The following is a 16,513-nucleotide window of genomic DNA, read 5'->3' as shown; positions in this document are numbered from 1 at the left end:
CAGTACCTCGACATGTTCAGAAGATTTCTCAATCACAGATAATAGACAATAGATCAACGGCAAGAAGTGAATTTCTAAAGCTGCTTTCGAGAAGCCAGTCCATTTTTTGTGGTGGTGGCCCAAAGGGATTGAACACACCATCCGTGCTGGCAGCCCTCAATTCTCCTATGCTCATCACACCTATTTCAACATTGATCGCCTGAGCGTTAGTCTGCTCTGGTACAACTCACAGTATCGATTTTATCATCTCCGTTGCGTCTCAGAGATTGGACCATAAGCAACGTCTTGTCATTCGCTGTTTTCTCATCTGCAACAAAGAAGATCCTTCTGCTGATACCATCATCGTGACAATTCTCTGAGAGGTATCGTTGACCTGATCCACCCTTCAGCCTATAAAGGGAGAGTCGAACGTCAGATCTACCGGCGGCATTGTTGGATCTGCGGGGACGAGGAGTGGTTCTTTGCCGGTATGCGACAAGAGAAGAAGTTTGGGATATCCATTCAATTTCGCGGGTGTTTCGTAGGCGATTCTCAGGATTTCTGTCGGAGTCTTGTACTCCAATTAGTGCGGTGATTTGACGTGATGTGCAATGCTGTGTACCTCAGATGGGACTCTGTATGTGCATATGAGACAGGCGAGAGTCAAAAGGTGCCATTTTGGTATAATAGCAAAAGCACTCCGGTGCCTAGGTAGGCAGCTTGAAAGCGAGACGAGATGAAGTTTCAGGAGACATGGCCCCCACGAGGCGTGATGAGATGATGTCAGGCATGCCGCTGGAGGTCTATATGTAATCAAGATAAAATAGATGAGGTCGTTGCCATGAAGTCTAATCTTCAATGTACGCGATGGGGCATGTGCGTAAGACTGTGCCTGATGATATGTACAAAGGAGTGGCGTCATCCAAATTCAAACTTCCAGTAGATGCATCACTGCATTTATCTAGTGCCTCCAAAAGCGGTGTCCTTGACCTTCGCTCGTTGAATAGAGGTGTTCGAGGCAAGTCCATCAGGAAATGCACGACCATCGGTGAGTTTTGGTTCAGGTGGGGTCAACCCCGGAGCAGCAACATCACGGCTATGAGCCTCAAGCGCAGCAAATACATGGCCAAACACTTGGCGGTCAACATCTGTTGCCCACAAGAAGTCGAGATGCTCGTAGGTGGGAAATTCCCTGGCCACAGTCCCACATGGAAGACCTCGCAACATCACGTTGATATCAACGAGACTGTCGCTGCCGCCATAAAGAAGCACAATGGGGGTCTTGATGTTCCGGGTTGGGTATTTGACTGGCTTGTAAAACCGCTCGCTTGCGACAATGCTGAAGGGAGCATGAATTTCATCATCGTAGAATTGAAAGCTCTTGTTGCGAATGATTTGGAACCAGTGCACCACGGACTTGGTGCTCGTGAAGGAGTAAAGGTGGTGATAGGCGGCAAGTTTCTGTGTGCGGGCGATGTTGCGGCACTGCCAGTTGAACAAGGCTGCCAACGCCGTGTCGATGATCCGGACGTAGATTGGCGGGTAGAGGATTGTCTGCCACATTGTTGTCGAGGAGAGGATGCTGCGCCGGCCGAAAAGCAAGAATAGGAAATCCGGAGAAGCTTTCATCAGCGAGTCGACAATGCGATTTCGCAAACCCGATGGGGCCATTGCGGGAGCCAGGGCCACAAACACATCAACCTTTTGATTCAGAAGCGGATGGATGGAAAGAGTTGCAAATGCCTGTGCGGTTCCCTGGGAGAATCCGATATATGAGAGCGACGGCTGGCCCGTTACTTCGAGGATGTACTCGATGCTGTTAGGAATATCGTGGAAAGCGAACTGATCGATCGAGAAATCCCAAAATTCGTTCGAGCCTGGTGAATGATGGACCGATTTCTTGGAGTACTTGTTGCCCCGGTTATTACCCAGCCAGACATCGTATCCCTTTTCAACCAGTTGGAAGGGGAGGCATCGTTGCTCGTCTGTTAAGGCAACCCAGACCTCGCTGGACATGAGAAGACCATGGTGGAGGTAGACAACTTTCTTATTAAGGCCCCCGGGCCCTTGGTTGACCCGCCTTCCCTCCTCGCCCTTGCGGTATGCCAATCGGTGCAATCCCAGTAGGTATCCGTCACTCGTCTGGACAATGTGTTCCTCCGCCTCGTATCCAAAGAGGGCGCAGATGTCGGTAAAATCAGACGCCTCGGCGACCGAACCAGCGAACGTCTCCTCTTTCGAGCGCTTGTAGCGATTTTCAGTTGGGATCAAGACGTTGAACAGGGACTTGGATTGTTCGTAACAGAAGCGAATGATCGGCGTTGCTGTATCGCGAGTCAGTGACAGTTCCTACATAAGGGTGGAGTAGGGAATTCACTCACGCAAGCAGAAGGTAATAAGATGAATAATTGTCTCGAGTAACACAAGTATCAGCGATCCAAACAGTGCCAGGTACTCGAACCTGGAGAGTTTTGTGTTAGGTTGCCACGACTTGGCCAGGTACCGGGTACCTCGCGAGGACTGCAGGTCAGATGCATACCAAAAAAGCCTCCCGATCAGAGGAACCCGCGCCATGATGAGAGGTGGCTCTGTCCCAGTCTATACATAAATAATTTCAGACCAAGCCGGTGTATCGAAATCGCAAACATGAAGAACGAAGGGCGAAGGAAGCGACGTCATGGGAGAGCTCCGCATGTGAAAGGTGCGCTTACCTCATCCGGGGTCGGCCAATCGGGCTGAGCGTGATTGTCCGAGTTTGCTATTGATTGCGACGCCAAATCGAAACGTGAAGCCGAAGTAGAAAGCTGCGATCGTCCCTCTGCCGAATTTAAGCAAGGCGCGCACTTCGAGTCATCATGCCGGGCTCGTGCCAGGAACTCCGTGAGTCGCACTGCATCCCCGGGTGTCCCTTCAGCCATCCACCGCGGCCGCGAGACCAGCCCGATTCGCATCATCTGAGCTAATCTGCGTGCGACACTTCTAGGCGATGCGGTGGCTCAATGCCTCCAGAACTCGGACTGTATCATGGTCCAGCGCAATAAGCCCGCGGACTGTCTCAGATCACCAAACTTCGAGACCCTCTCCGAACAATGTCAGCAGCTAGGCAAGGCCTTTAACCAGTGCAAGTGAGTCGATCAGTCGATCACCTGTTCCTTTCGCGATCGGAGACTGGATCTAGAGAAGTAGAGACAATGGCTGACGGAACTTCTGTCACAGGCGCAATCAGATCGATATGACGAAGCGATTCCGTGGAAATACCCCCATTGCCGCCGCGAAGGAAATGGAGGGCCGCAAGTCGGGCTCTTCGGACCAGCTGTATGCCGGTCGTCCTGCTTATACAACTGTGAAGGAACTGAGCGGAGATGAGGTACAAATGGACCCGGAGAAGACACGAGGTCTGTGAATCAATAAGCTGAGAGGACCCAAGGCTACTCTGCCTCTTAAGCGGACAACGTGAAGGTTGCATGATGGGCCAAGACAGCGGTGGTGTGCATGACAACCATCGATGCACGGAGTGCTCTGATTCATGCTGGCATGGTCTGGAGTTCTTTTGATTTATTTCTTTTTGTCCTTCCACTCGGGTATCTCAGCGCAATCCTCCATTTCCAATAGACACCGGTATATAGGTCACATAAAATGCATTACACCAGTACCACTTCATCTACGGAACACTTCCTCGACTGAATAATGAGTATGATGGCAAACAGCAAAATGATATCATATTTGTACTGGAAAAGTCCACATCGTTATCAGAAAAATTCAATGGTATTCAGATCTACTGTGTCTTCTTGTTCTTGTCGGCAACGGGAGCCGAGTAGAGCCAAACAACGACAAATGCCAGGAATCCAGCAATCACTGACCAGAGACCGGCAATCCAGACCCAGCCACCGCTGATGGCCCAGCTGCGCGGGTACTCGTCGTGCGCAAAGTGACGCACTGTCACCTCATGCTTCTCCTCGACATTGGTGAGGAAAGGACGCTTGTAGTTCACACGAAAAGAAAAGATGCCGTGCTGGTCAGGTGTGACAAACTGGGTGCTGTAGATGACGCCGGTCTCGGTGCGGCCAGTGGGCTGAAGATTCAGACGGTGGAAGGGCGAGAGCATGGTGAACTCCAGCTGCAGCTCATCGCCGGCGGGAACCTCGAACGGAACCCACTTGTCGTAATCATACTCCGACATCTCGATGCTGAAGAACTGTTAGACCGAAGGTCCGTTAGCACAAACACCACTCAGCCTGTGAGATAAAGGTTTACATACAGTCTCGTTCTTGATACGGTAGATCTTGGGGTTGAGATCCTCCGCAGCGATCTCACCGTCGGTGGCGAGGTGATGCTCGATGTTGTTGACCTTCAGAACACCAGTTTCCTTAAAGGTCCAAGCAGTTAATTGCTTCACGAACTCCCGGTTGGCTGTGGGGGTCTTCTTGCCGCCGACGGTCTTGACAGTGGCCGAAAACCACTGGTCCTCCAGAGCCTCGACAGAGCCGAGGATTGTGAAGCGAGCAGAGCTACGGGACTGCATGGCAGAGACAATGCTCAGTTGAGATCCGGTGGCTTCGATATCATCGGCTGACGGCATCTCCTCCTTGGGGTTGTAGGCATAGGCGGTCTCGGGGGCGCGGAGGATAGGCGAGACAAGGGGACTAGTATTGCCCAGAGTCTGGGGAGCGACTCGAGGGAGAGCAATGACGCCCTCACCATCGAAGAATGCCTTAATGTCGGATCGCAGAGGTCCAGGGCGGTTGAGAAGGAGCACGTCGTGCTTCTCGGCGGCCGAGACGGTATCATAGTTGAAGTGGTCAACGACAACGGCTGACCGGTCATTGGCGAGGTGAATGTCGACTTCCAAAAGGAGGGAGCTGACGGCGCTGGAGGTCGAGGCCCGGCCAGAGAGGGCCAGAATGATATTACCGTCCTTGTCGAGGAAGTCCAGGATGTTCTTCGGGGTAAGGTTGGGGCCGAGACCTAAGCCATTGAGTCAATTGATAGATATGTATGATATTTTTTGGTGTTGCTCACCCTTAGATTTCGGCGGAAGGATCAGGAGGTGGTCGTAAGCTCGCTCGCCATGCTGGAAGAGGGACAAGCTGTCGCTCTTGGGCGACTCGAAGGCAAGGTCATATCCTCGTCCTAGGATCGGTGTTAGCATAGACCGGCGACATTTAGGAAGCCTCAGTTACCTTCCAAGTCAGACCACAATGTTGAGTAAAGGCTCTTCTCTGTGCTGTCGTCCAAAACGACAAGCAGGCGGCTGCCGGAGCTACTCAGAGCGTTGACCGCAGCCAAGAAGCAGAAGAGAAGCAAGGCAAGGCACCACCGCATCTTGGAACACTTCCGCACAGCGGATTGCACACCAAGGTTAGAAGAGAGACCGAGAAGAAAAGGGCGAACCTGTGGCGGAGGGGGAGTTGAAGGTTGTATAGATCACCCGAAAGGGCGACGTGTTAATGGGACGGGCGCCAAGACTTCTGGGTCGCATCTCCGAACTGCGAACTTCGCTTCTTCCCCACGGCCTTCCGACTTCGATCCTCCCCGCCCACCTCTCACCACCTCAACTTGCTAACTACCGGGTTGGTACTTGTCGCTCTCGATCCGTCTCGTTCCGAGCTTGTGATCGACTATCTTCCCGGGTCCCGCAACGACTCTTCCGTCGAAAAACTTCGCTCGAATTCCTCGTCGTCCGTCGACCTTCACAATCGCCATGTCTCACCCCATGCTCTGGAAGGAGCCTGCCCGCTGGTTCCGCTGGGCAGCGCACGAGAAGCCCGCGCTCTTCTTCGCCTCTCTCATCGGTCTCTCCGGCCCTGTCGTTCTGGCCGTTGTCCCTCCCATTCGCCGCTACCTGGGCGACGTTGACCCTGCGCCGATCCCCATGTCATATCCTCGTAAGGACCCAACTCCCTCCCAGGCACCGTCTGATACGCGTTCTGAAAAAATTACATGCGATGTAAGTTTCGAGCTAACCATCACTCTCAATGCCAACAGTTCCGTCTGGCCCGCGTAACCCGCCCAAGGGTTTCGAGGACGAGTAAAGCGATCGCACCCTGAACTTCGAACTTTCGGAACGATAAAAATAAAAGTTCGATTTTTGTCGAATCAGGATGTGGATTGAGCGAATGGTGACCCGAGGAAGTTACGAGGTTCAGTATAGTCACTTGTGTTTGGCTTGGTTGCCGTTGATCGAGACCGACTGGACCTTTGATCCCTTGTGCTTCACGGAGAGGTGCTTTTATACCAATTTTGCGAGTGTGTGCTGTCTTGGAATCCCGGATCTCGAGAACTGACGCTACTGTGTACCTACTAAGTTTTTGAGAGTTATCATATAACCGACAAGCAAGTCGCTTTCCCCCATTCATCATCTTTCTAATATCCTCGCACATCTGTGGGAAAGACTGCTTTGGGCTTGAAAAAACATCCTTGTGTCTTAATATTACGGTTGCTCCTGGTAGTTCGCAAGCCATGGACCTTCTACGTTAGAAATGGGATAGTGGGGGTGGATAAAATTTTGGCAAGTCAGTCATAATAAAGCTCGAGAGTTATTCACTGTACAAGCTTGGCACTTTTCATATACAGCGCGTACACTGCATTGTGTAGAAGTATCGTGGATTAATATTGACAACCCTCAAGTAATGTCATGGCATCTGGTACATTATACACTTTACACTAAACACTTGGACTGGTGTGACCTGTAACAATACACGCCCGCGCGGGCGAAGCCCATGTGAGCCGGTGAATCAGAAAATGTTACGCAAGTCGTTGGCCGGCTGTTCTTTACTCTCCTGCCCTTTGTCCACGAAAATTTCATCCAAGAACGAGTATACAGAGTGTAACCTAAGAATCAAACAGAGCTTAAATGATAAAGGGTTCGTTATATTGAGAAAACGATCAAAAATTCAGAACGTCAGCCAGATCAGATGAACGCCGTATATGCTCATATCTACATGTTGGTTCATCAGCGTCGCTTTATAGCAGCAATCTCTCCCATCAGCCACGAGGAAGGAAAATAGATATATGAAAAAAGCAAACAGGAACCGGACAAGCCTCGGGCACCTTCATGGACACGGCCAGTCAGGGCAAAAGAAATCAAATGGAAATGTCAAAATTGCTCGGCAAAAAAGAACCACATGTCCTGTACACCGTGAAACAAGCATCCGAAGCAAAAAAAGAAAAGAAAAAGAAAAGGAAGTCAAGCACAGCGAGTATCCGGGGAACAAGTCATTAAGGACAAAAGTTCAGATCCAAGGAAGCAACATTCCGGAAACCCCATTTCAACAGACAATGCTCCTACTCCTATCTGGCAAACTGCACAATAGCGCAGGATATTAAAACAGAGGAAGTTCCTCTGACAAGACCATACTCGTAGGACAAGGAATGGCCGAATGGTTTCCAGCGGATATCCAGTCCACGGCAAAAGGGATAAAGCAATCCATGTCCCACGGATGGTAGAAATTGGTCCCGACAGGGGGGGGGGCCATGCACATGATGAAGTCAAATCAGGCTTCAAGTCCGGCCTGGCGCCGGAGACTTTCCTGGACATTTCAAGAAGGGAAATATGGAGTTCGAGAGGAAGAAAAGCATAGCATAGTCGATATGGTATAAGCGGAGAGTGTCCAGGATAATTTTGTGTTCGTCGACATCATTATTTCCCAGGTTTGCAGCATGTTCCGGAAAGAGAAGGCAAAAAACAAAGCAATTGATCATCATTCCAGTCGGCGACAAAAGGTGGGGAGGAGAGACAAAGGATCGGTGTCAATTCTGGGAGATTTTCTGTTGTTTGTGTTTTTTTTTTTCTTTCTCTTTTACCGCCGACGATGGGGGTCTCTTTCGCGGGTTGGCTGCGGCCTACTGCGCTCGTATTCCGGAGTGTATCTCGGCTCCATTCCTATCCGGGGATCCGGGGCAGTAGTGGTAGGGTATGCCATCCCGGAGGTCACGGGAGAATAGTCCGACTCGGCATCATAACCAGGTCCTGGGTATCTGGGGGCATTTCGGCCGCCACCGCCCTCGTAACCATAGCCAGTGTTCGAGTAGGTATAAGAAGAAGGGTGCATGTCAGCAGCCGTCACGACGGGCTGGGACGGGCCCGAGTAGGAGACCTGAGGCGGAGGATAGGGAGCCTGGCCAGAAGCGTAGGGCGAGTGAGTGGAGCTGTAGGAAGGGTTGTTGTTGTAAGGGGCATTCTGGGATCCGCTGTACGGACTCTGGGAATAAGGATCCATGTATTGCTGTGCGGGAGCAGCACTGAAAGTGGTTGGGGAAGGCCCCTGTTGTTGGCGAACCTCATGGATGGCCGAAGTGGCATAGTTGGCTGGGACAGTGTTAGGGGCGTGAGAGATGTTCATATCTTGAACATAACTACCTCTCGGATAGCCTAGGTCAGCCCGCCGCGACACGTCTGCCTCCCAACGAGCGGAGTCAGCTTTTAGATCAGCGATCATCTCCTGGATGTCCGACAAGTCCGTTGGTCAGCTGGGTGGTCCTTTTGGATCCGGATGGAAGCCCTGGGTTTGGTGGGTTGGTTGGTATTTGCGGGGTTTCACTTACAGATGTGAGGTTTCGATAGGCACGGATGAAAAATCCCTGGCGGCCCTGTTGGTTGGGTCAGTCTCAACGCTCTGAAAATTACGACGAAGCAAAGGGCAAGAGGGGACGGACACCGTGGTTGCCGGGTCGCACGAGCGCATCGTTCCCCAGATAGCGACAGATATCTGCTTGGATCACCTCGCGGCTGATTCCATCGCCCGGAATGAAGTATTCATTTTGACGACCTGTCATAATGTGGTCCGAGGAAATATCCAGCGAGCAAGGGAAGCCTCAGGTCCGACGGGCCAAGAGAGAAAATGAAATGTCCGGTGGGAGAAGATGTGAGATCCTTGGGAGTCCTTGAGGGTAGTTGACGGCAGATAGTTGGTGTCCGTTATATTGAGTGGGAAGTACAAGGTTTGTCTATTGAGCGACCGGGGCAGAGGGTCCGAGGTCGTCCGTCAATGCTTTAATTGACGCGGAGGAGAGTTTTTTTTTTGTTTTCTTTTTTTTTTTTTTGTTGGAGATCCAGGGGAGTATGCAGCAGAATCGACAGAACAGTCCAGGGAAGATGGCCTCAAAGAGAATTCATGGGATCCTTGTGGTCGGCAGAATAGCAAAACTGGTGTCCTTGGGAAAACAATATCCGGGAGATCCTTGGGACGGGTCACAACTGGTTGTCCGGTGGTATCCTTTTAAGAGGGTATATCGAAGTCAAATCAACGTGGCCGAGCGACTGAATCAAGTCTGCGAGGCTCGAAGATGAAGGAGTTTCAGGAGAGAAGGAAACGGGAGACCGAGGAGTGGCTGATGTTCCTCTGGACTGAGTTGTGGCCGCACTATAGTATTCCGGTCGGGTTCCAAGTGGGGGGTGGATTGCAGAGGCTGGGGAGAGGAGGTTTGGGGAGAGAAAGAAGAGGAAAGGTTGAAGGAGGGGGAAAGGAAGAGAAGAAGGGGAGGGGGCGAACTAAAGTGGGCTCTGGGAAGAGGGCGGTTGGGCCGTCCTCTTGGGCTGGTGCCACGACTCCCCACTATCAAGGCAAAGCATGCACGGTCGAATACGGTTTAGAGGGATGCGCGACCCTGCCCGCAGCCGCCTTATGCGGTCGCAGGAGTCATCGACCCTGGTCAGGCACACACATCCACCCTGGCTACGTTGAAAAAGGGTCGATCCCCCCATCATCTTCCAGCTTGGATTGCTACTGAGTCTGTGCCCTCCACGGTGACGACCATAGTCCCCACCCCAATCATCTCTTGAGGATCGGAGGGAAACGATGCTGCTCCGAGGAGCAGTACGACGGAGCGGTCAATCCGACGAGAGACACTAAGGCACGTAGCTCCGTAGTAGGGTGCGTTATGAAGTGTATGTACTCCGTAACCCTCCTCGGGACCGACCCTCCGAGCTCGTGAGCAGGTCCAAGTTGGACAAATCGGGCCTGGAGAGAGGGTGATCTTCTCGCCTTCTGCAACTTCGGGGGTCGGTCAAGACCAATCTGATGGCAGACCGTGCAGGGCGAGCACAAAGACGTTGCCACCGGTCCAACCTGGCGGAGTAGGGCGTTGGGCAGGAATGCGTGGCTTTGGGCAGCGCAGCCCGCCACTCAGCGATCGCATCTGTCAGCGCGCTCAGATCGGAGATCGCACAGTTGTCTGGTCTCGACTCGGCGGATCCTGCAGGAGAGTGAGGTGACGGTCGCAGCATGGCCCACCGTGTTTGATGCCATGAAGGGGCAGGAAAAAGAAAGTCATCGTCGTCCTTTCGAATCCGACGAGATTTGACTTTGAACCATGTGAGATTGGAGGTTCGCAGGCCTGCACGTCAACTCCCCAGCACTTACTACTGAGTAGTGCGTAGATGAAGAAAAGGTCTCATATGTGAAGAAGTAAAGCTTGGGCCGGGATTCTCTCCCGCATCTCCTTGGTGAACTCTACTGTACATACTACATAGCAGTTCCCTTCCAATTGACTGTTTACTCCCAACGCGATCCGTGGATCCACGGATCGGAATGACTAATCTCAGCCTGAGGCTCTCGACCACGTGTCGCTGCGCTAGCCCCTTTCGGGTCGCTCTTGCTAGGGACGACTCGTGTCCCAGCGTGAAGCTTTGTGTAGACCTATCGAGTTGCATGGAGCAAAAAATACCTCGGAGGGTTTGACTTGGCCGCCAGTCGCCATGACGAAGCACCGAGCATGTCGTCTGCAGACCCGCCCAACGCGTCTCCCGATGCCGTGAAACGTTCTCGCTATACCCTCCGCCAGTTGCATCTGCTCCGCCAGGGCTCGACAGCGACGCCGCTGCGGGCGATCGCTCACATCGATCTCGATGCGTTCTATGCGCAATGCGAGATGGTGCGTCTGGGGATTCCCCGCGACACCCCGCTTGCGGTTCGCCAGTGGGATTCCCTGATCGCCGTCAATTACGCCGCGCGGCCGTTCGGCATCACTCGGATGCTCAATGCAGTCGACGCCCGGAAAGCATGCCCGAACATCGTCCTCCAACATGTCGCGACATTCCGGGAAGGGGAAGGAGGTCGATGGGCGTACCGCGATGATTCCTTCAGAAGCATCAAGACGGACAAGGTCTCGCTGGATCCATACCGTGCAGAATCACGAAAGATCCTCAAAACAATGAAGGAGGAGCTGGACCGGTGGACAACGGAGTATACTGATGATGAAATACACTCTCTCACCCAGGGGATTTCTGCAGGTTTAGAGAAGGCAAGTATCGATGAGGTGTTTATCGATCTCTCTCCTTTGATCTATCGCGTTCTCCTTCAAAGATATCCTGAAATACGGCCCAACCCCCACGATGAGGACCGAGACGCTGAACTTCCCCAACCGCCAACAACGGCTGTTCAATGGGACTCCGAGGATTGTCTCATTGGGTTGGATCGAGAAGAACGCGAAGAAGATGATCCGGATTGGGATGATATCGTCATGCAAATTGCGGCTGACATCGTTCGCTCGGTACGGATGGCTGTGTGGGAGAAGTTGCATTATACCTGCTCTGCCGGTATAGCACGCAACAAAATGCTATCAAAGCTAGGCAGTGCCTGCAACAAGCCTGACAAACAGACTGTTGTTCGCAACCGTGCCATTCAAATTTTCTTGGGCGGTTACAAGTTCACCCAGATCCGCATGCTTGGTGGTAAACTAGGCGATCAGATCACCGCGGACTTTGGGACAGAGAAAGTCAGTGATCTGCTCAAGTTCTCGCTCGATCAGTTGCGCGCCAAACTTGACGACCATACGGCAACGTGGCTGTATGGTGTCATCCGTGGAGAGGATCGGAGTGAAGTCAGTCCTCGAACACAGATGAAGTCGATGTTATCGGCCAAATCCTTCCGTCCAAGTATAAACTCGGCTGGGCAGGCAGAGAAATGGCTTCGAATCTTCGCTGCCGACATCTATGGTCGTCTGGTGGAAGATGGCGTACTCGAGAATAGACGCCGTCCCCGCGTCATCACGCTCCATCATCGAGTAGTACAGTCACGATCCCGCCAGATCCCCATACCTGGCTCAAATACCATTGACGAGAATCTGCTTTTCGAGCTAGCCAAGACCTTACTTCGGCAAGTCATCGCGGACGGACAGGCATGGCCCTGTGCCAATCTGTCTCTAAGCGTGGGTAGTTTCGAGGATGGTGTTGGTAAGAACAGAGCCATTGAAGGATTTCTCCTTCGGGGTGACCGGGCAAAATCCGTCACTCAATCTACAAGTGTTCGCGAAGCCGACAGCACCGCCAACGATCACATCCCCCCGGAGAAAAAGCGAAAAGTCGACATCAAGCGCTTTTTCGCCCATCCTCCGCCTCCGGGTGATCCAACATCTATCGGTCATGATAGTGCGCAGCACACAGACCAGGAGGTGTCCAATGCGCCTTCGGATGAACCCGAGGCACCGGCTCTAGCCCCTGCGGATGTATTGCCGCAGTATAACTGCGATCGGTGCTCGAAATCCATACCCGAGTACGAGAAGGAAGAACATGACGACTGGCATTTTGCCAAGGATCTGGAGACCCAGGATCGGCAAGAAGCAAGAAATGCACAGCAGCAGAATCAACAGCAAACCCCTCCCGCGAATACTTCTCGGCGCTCAGGCAGTCGTGGGAGAGGAGGACGGAGCCGTGGTAAACCTGAGAAAGGGCAGATGCGTCTGGCCTTTGAGTGATAAGTGCGCATACTGTGACTGATATAGAGTCAATACCTTTCTGCCTGAAATATTGCAAGACTATGATAAATTGATCCTGGTGGCGCCAACAATGTAAAGTATGATGCTATAAAACCACAACAGTCGCAACACTCAATGCAGCTGCTTTGGGCTAGTTTTAAATAATATATAACTTCGAGTTCAATATTTCATTTATCATCAAAAAGCGATTGTTATATTTGTGTTTGTCGGAACTTATCGTGTGTAGGTCTACCTAGGTATGAGACCAGGGAGATATATAGTGCGTCACACGTGTGGCTGGTTCGACCCGACCGGATCCTGGATACCCCGCCCCAGAGCCATGGATGAGCAAGTATTTCCCTAAATTCAATTCCTGGTAAACAAAAAATAGTCAGGAATGCATTGATTTTGTCTGTAGGATTTACGCCAACTTCACAATTACACCAAATCAACCCTGTGAGCCCCCTTCCCGCCATGCCTCCAGCCGCCGATCGCCTGCCCAACATGCGATGGCCCGCGTGGCTGTGACATCAGCGGTCGCGGGGTCATCGGGCATTTCCAAGGGGTGTTGCTCAGCCTCCACTTGTTTGCTACCCTACAGTCATACTCAGACTGTGGCTGGGAGATACTCTTCGTCTCCTCAATTCTCTGCGTTATACTATACTCAGGCTGTTTTGCAGCCTGATATTTGCCGGGTTTGCAACTCGGGATCTGCCGTGATCGGCCAGCATGCGCCAAACCCCGCCGCTGCCTTGACCCGACCATATTCCTGATAGCGACCTCATCGCGCCGACGCTTGCCTGTTCATCACCGGTCCCGCCATCCAGTCACGAGCCTGCAAGCGACCTGCCTGATCGCAGGCCCAATGACCAAGACCTCGGCCCTCGTGAATCTCTTCACCAGTCCCGACGGCTGCCAATATCTTGCCTGAACGAATGCCTCTCGAGTCGCGTTCTCGCTTCAAGATCACTTCTCGAAAGTCTCAAGGACTTGAACAGGCAGCACCTGCTTGAACCCCCGAGTAGCGACCATCGCTCAATGAATCGTGCCCAACCCATTTCAGCACCCAGGACACCAGCACCGTCGCCATGTCTCGCCGTACGCCGCTGCGCGACTACGACGACGAAGAGGACTTTGAGTATGAGCATGAGCGGTACGCACGCCCACGTCGACGAGAGCGCGAATTCGAAGATGACATGGAGTATCGTCGCCGACGATCTATGCCCCCGGTCGAAGAAATGGAGCACCTGCGAATCCGAGAGCGCCCACCTCGCGATTTTGTTCGAGAAGGCTTCACCCCACCGAGGGAACGCGGCCCGGTGGCTATGAGAAGATCGGCCGATGATGACTTTCGACCAGTGGAGCGTGATGAACCATACCCACCTTCGCGTAGACGCCACAGTTACCGGCCACGCGAGATGGACGATGAAAGATACATAGTCGATGAGAGGGAGAGGCGGCGTGAGCGCCGCCCCCGTGAATTTGATGAAGAGCAGGTCATACTGGAAGAAAGAGAGCGACGCCGCATGCGTCGGCCCCGAGACAGAGAGGAGGATCTTATCGCCGAGGACAAAGGAAGGCGTCGTCGGCGTCGACCTTCAGAGGTAGGCGATGATGGATTCATTGTCGAGGAAAGAGAGCAACATCGCGAGCGTCTGCCGCGTGTTGCCGATGAAGAAGAACTGGTTATCGATGAAAGGGAGCGGCGTCGTGGTCCTCGTCCACGGGAGGTCGACGAAGAACTCATAATTGACGACAGGGAAAGACGCAGGGGTCCGCGCTACGATGAGTTCGATGAGCGTGAAACAATAATTGACGAAAAGGAAAAAAGACGTATGCGCCGCCCTCGCACTCTTGATGAGGAAGACCTAGTCATCGAGGCGAAAGAAAAGCGCCGGAGTCGCTGTTCGCGAGGGGTTGATGAAGAAGAGCTCATCGTGGACGACAGAGAAAGGCGCCGTGGTCCTCGGCCTCGTGGCGTCGAAGATGAAGAATTTATTATAGCTGAAAGAGAAAGACGTGAAGGAAGGCGTCACCGGCCAGATCGAGATATTGAAGAAGACCTGCTTGCGGAACGCAGAGAGCGGGAGACACCTCGAGGCTACGAGAGCGAGGACGAGTATCGATCGCGCGAGAAAAGATTTGAACATGACAGAGACGAGGAACGATTGTCAACTCCAGAATCACGCAGGAGACCTCGTCTGCGAGACCCGCAGTTAGTAGAAGAGATTATCATTGACGACAGAAAACGTGAACGACCTTCACGCAGCGGGAGGCATCGCCGAGATCCCGGATTCAACAAAGAGATTATCATGCGGTGGAAGGACCGGCCATCACCGCGCGAGCTGGACGAAGAGGAGCGTTTCCGCGAAACAGCGCGGCACAGACGCAGTCCACCAGAGCACGTACTGGCGCCAGAAGCACCAGAACCACCGGGGACCTTCCCCACCGGACCAGAAGATGTCATATCCGAAGAAGACATCATGGTAGAGGCGAGCAAGAGGCGGTCACGATCACGGCCTCGTCGAACACCAGAAATCGTAGAGGAAGCCGACGAGATCGAGGTTACCAAGAATAAAATAGTATCTCCGCCTCGAGAGGTTTCTCCGGAGCCCTTACGTGCACCTCCTATTCACGAGGATGTGATAACTCATCATCGACATATTAACCACGGTAGGCAAAGAGTCACTGTGCACGTCACGTTCGAGGCTGAAGCTGAACAAACGTCAGGCCATGAAAATCCTCGATCAGTACGCGCACCAAGTCCGGAGATCCCATCGACAAGAACAAGCTTTGATGAAGTCGATGTCCACCATCAGTATGTATATGAAAAATACAGAGCTCTTGAAGTTACATGCTAACTACGTAATAGAAGCGTTAAGGGCAGCCGGAGTTCCGAGGATGATCTGGTTTCCAAGCACCGCGAGGAAGATGAGTCTGTTTCTCCAACTAGTGGGCCCTCTGTGGAGTTTTCAAATCCATGGGATCACAAAGACACCTCTTCAAGACAAGGCTCACGTTCAGTTATCGATGATACACGCGCCTCCATGGCGTCAGAAAGTTTTCACACCCGTGGGCGACGGACTATGCCCCGCGGAGTTGAAGTGGATGACCTCGAGGAGGAAGTGGTCGAGGTTCACGAGAAGCGTAACACTCCCCGCTCAACTGCTGGCCTTTCCAAGAACATCACAGACGAAATTTCTCTAGCCGACACCCCATCAAAGGCCGACTCGGCGGAGATGAGCGGAGCATTGAGTGTTATTGAGGTGGCTCCAAAATATGCCGTGGAGGAGGAACTTGAACGAGACATAAAGATCGGTCAGCAGGTGGAGAAACAACATCGCGATGAGCGATGGACAGAAATAACTAAGGAACTGGTTGTCCGAGAAGCCATTGAGCGGCTCGGATACGAGTTCGAAGAGACAAGGATGTATTATTACGTTTTCTCCTTCCTTGAACAGGTATAATTCCCCAAATATACACCCAAGAAGTCAAGTTTACTAACACGGCATCTTCTACAGCGTGACATTGATGAACTCATCGAACTGTCTGACGAGATACGACGGGCAAGACGGCGACGTATTCGCGAGATGCACCGGGAGCGAGAATCACTTCCACCACCTCGGCCACGCCGCTCTTCGTTTGTCGATCGGCTGCCAATTCGTCCGCCGCGAGTAACTGGGGAGCGACGAGTGCGGGAGCGAGAATGGATCATTGATCCTCGCCGTTCTGGGCGATTCTGAGGACTATTTTGAATATTTGATACGAATGAATGAGAATTATCTATGATATCTACCTTGCTAATTTTGGTAGACCCAATCGAAGGTCATGTAGTGTAGTC

The 16,513-nt window shown here is 52.5% G+C and overlaps 7 protein-coding genes across 7 annotated transcripts; 4 read left to right on the top strand and 3 right to left on the bottom strand.

The window, feature by feature from the left end:
• Positions 1-936: 936 nt before the first annotated feature.
• On the bottom strand, positions 937-2,553 carry N7532_006756 (sterol esterase; the record flags this gene model as incomplete). The annotated part of the gene is made up of 2 exons (XM_056619250.1): positions 937-2,303; positions 2,361-2,553. The coding sequence occupies 2 exons, from the start codon at positions 2,551-2,553 to the stop codon at positions 937-939; spliced, it is 1,560 nt and encodes a 519-aa protein (XP_056475409.1).
• Positions 2,554-2,834: 281 nt separating this feature from the next.
• Positions 2,835-3,382, top strand: N7532_006755 (PET191 family protein; the record flags this gene model as incomplete). The annotated part of the gene is made up of 3 exons (XM_056619249.1): positions 2,835-2,859; positions 2,963-3,104; positions 3,196-3,382. The coding sequence occupies 3 exons, from the start codon at positions 2,835-2,837 to the stop codon at positions 3,380-3,382; spliced, it is 354 nt and encodes a 117-aa protein (XP_056475408.1).
• A 372-nt stretch (positions 3,383-3,754) lies between these two features.
• N7532_006754 (dolichyl-diphosphooligosaccharide-protein glycotransferase) lies at positions 3,755-5,301 on the bottom strand (the record flags this gene model as incomplete). Its single annotated transcript, XM_056619248.1, has 4 exons — positions 3,755-4,174; positions 4,238-4,944; positions 4,999-5,109; positions 5,160-5,301. The coding sequence occupies 4 exons, from the start codon at positions 5,299-5,301 to the stop codon at positions 3,755-3,757; spliced, it is 1,380 nt and encodes a 459-aa protein (XP_056475407.1).
• Positions 5,302-5,680: 379 nt separating this feature from the next.
• N7532_006753 (NADH:ubiquinone oxidoreductase subunit NDUFA3) lies at positions 5,681-6,011 on the top strand (the record flags this gene model as incomplete). Its single annotated transcript, XM_056619247.1, has 2 exons — positions 5,681-5,864; positions 5,965-6,011. The coding sequence occupies 2 exons, from the start codon at positions 5,681-5,683 to the stop codon at positions 6,009-6,011; spliced, it is 231 nt and encodes a 76-aa protein (XP_056475406.1).
• A 1,767-nt stretch (positions 6,012-7,778) lies between these two features.
• Positions 7,779-8,754, bottom strand: N7532_006752 (putative transcription factor RfeG; the record flags this gene model as incomplete). The annotated part of the gene is made up of 3 exons (XM_056619246.1): positions 7,779-8,420; positions 8,524-8,568; positions 8,635-8,754. 3 exons carry the CDS (start codon positions 8,752-8,754, stop codon positions 7,779-7,781), a joined length of 807 nt encoding a protein of 268 aa, XP_056475405.1.
• Positions 8,755-10,692: 1,938 nt separating this feature from the next.
• N7532_006751 (DNA-directed DNA polymerase eta) lies at positions 10,693-12,672 on the top strand (the record flags this gene model as incomplete). Its single annotated transcript, XM_056619245.1, has 1 exon — positions 10,693-12,672. The coding sequence occupies one exon, from the start codon at positions 10,693-10,695 to the stop codon at positions 12,670-12,672; it is 1,980 nt and encodes a 659-aa protein (XP_056475404.1).
• Positions 12,673-13,760: 1,088 nt separating this feature from the next.
• Positions 13,761-16,139, top strand: N7532_006750 (uncharacterized protein; the record flags this gene model as incomplete). Its single annotated transcript, XM_056619244.1, has 2 exons — positions 13,761-15,490; positions 15,545-16,139. The coding sequence occupies 2 exons, from the start codon at positions 13,761-13,763 to the stop codon at positions 16,137-16,139; spliced, it is 2,325 nt and encodes a 774-aa protein (XP_056475403.1).
• Positions 16,140-16,513: the final 374 nt, after the last annotated feature.

This window comes from Penicillium argentinense (genome assembly GCF_028826775.1).
Source record: "Penicillium argentinense strain IBT 30761 chromosome Unknown utg000005l_segment0_segment0, whole genome shotgun sequence".
Classification (NCBI taxonomy): domain Eukaryota; kingdom Fungi; phylum Ascomycota; class Eurotiomycetes; order Eurotiales; family Aspergillaceae; genus Penicillium; species Penicillium argentinense.
Note: the sequence above shows the minus strand (reverse complement) of the source record. Positions and strands in the feature narration are given on the sequence as shown.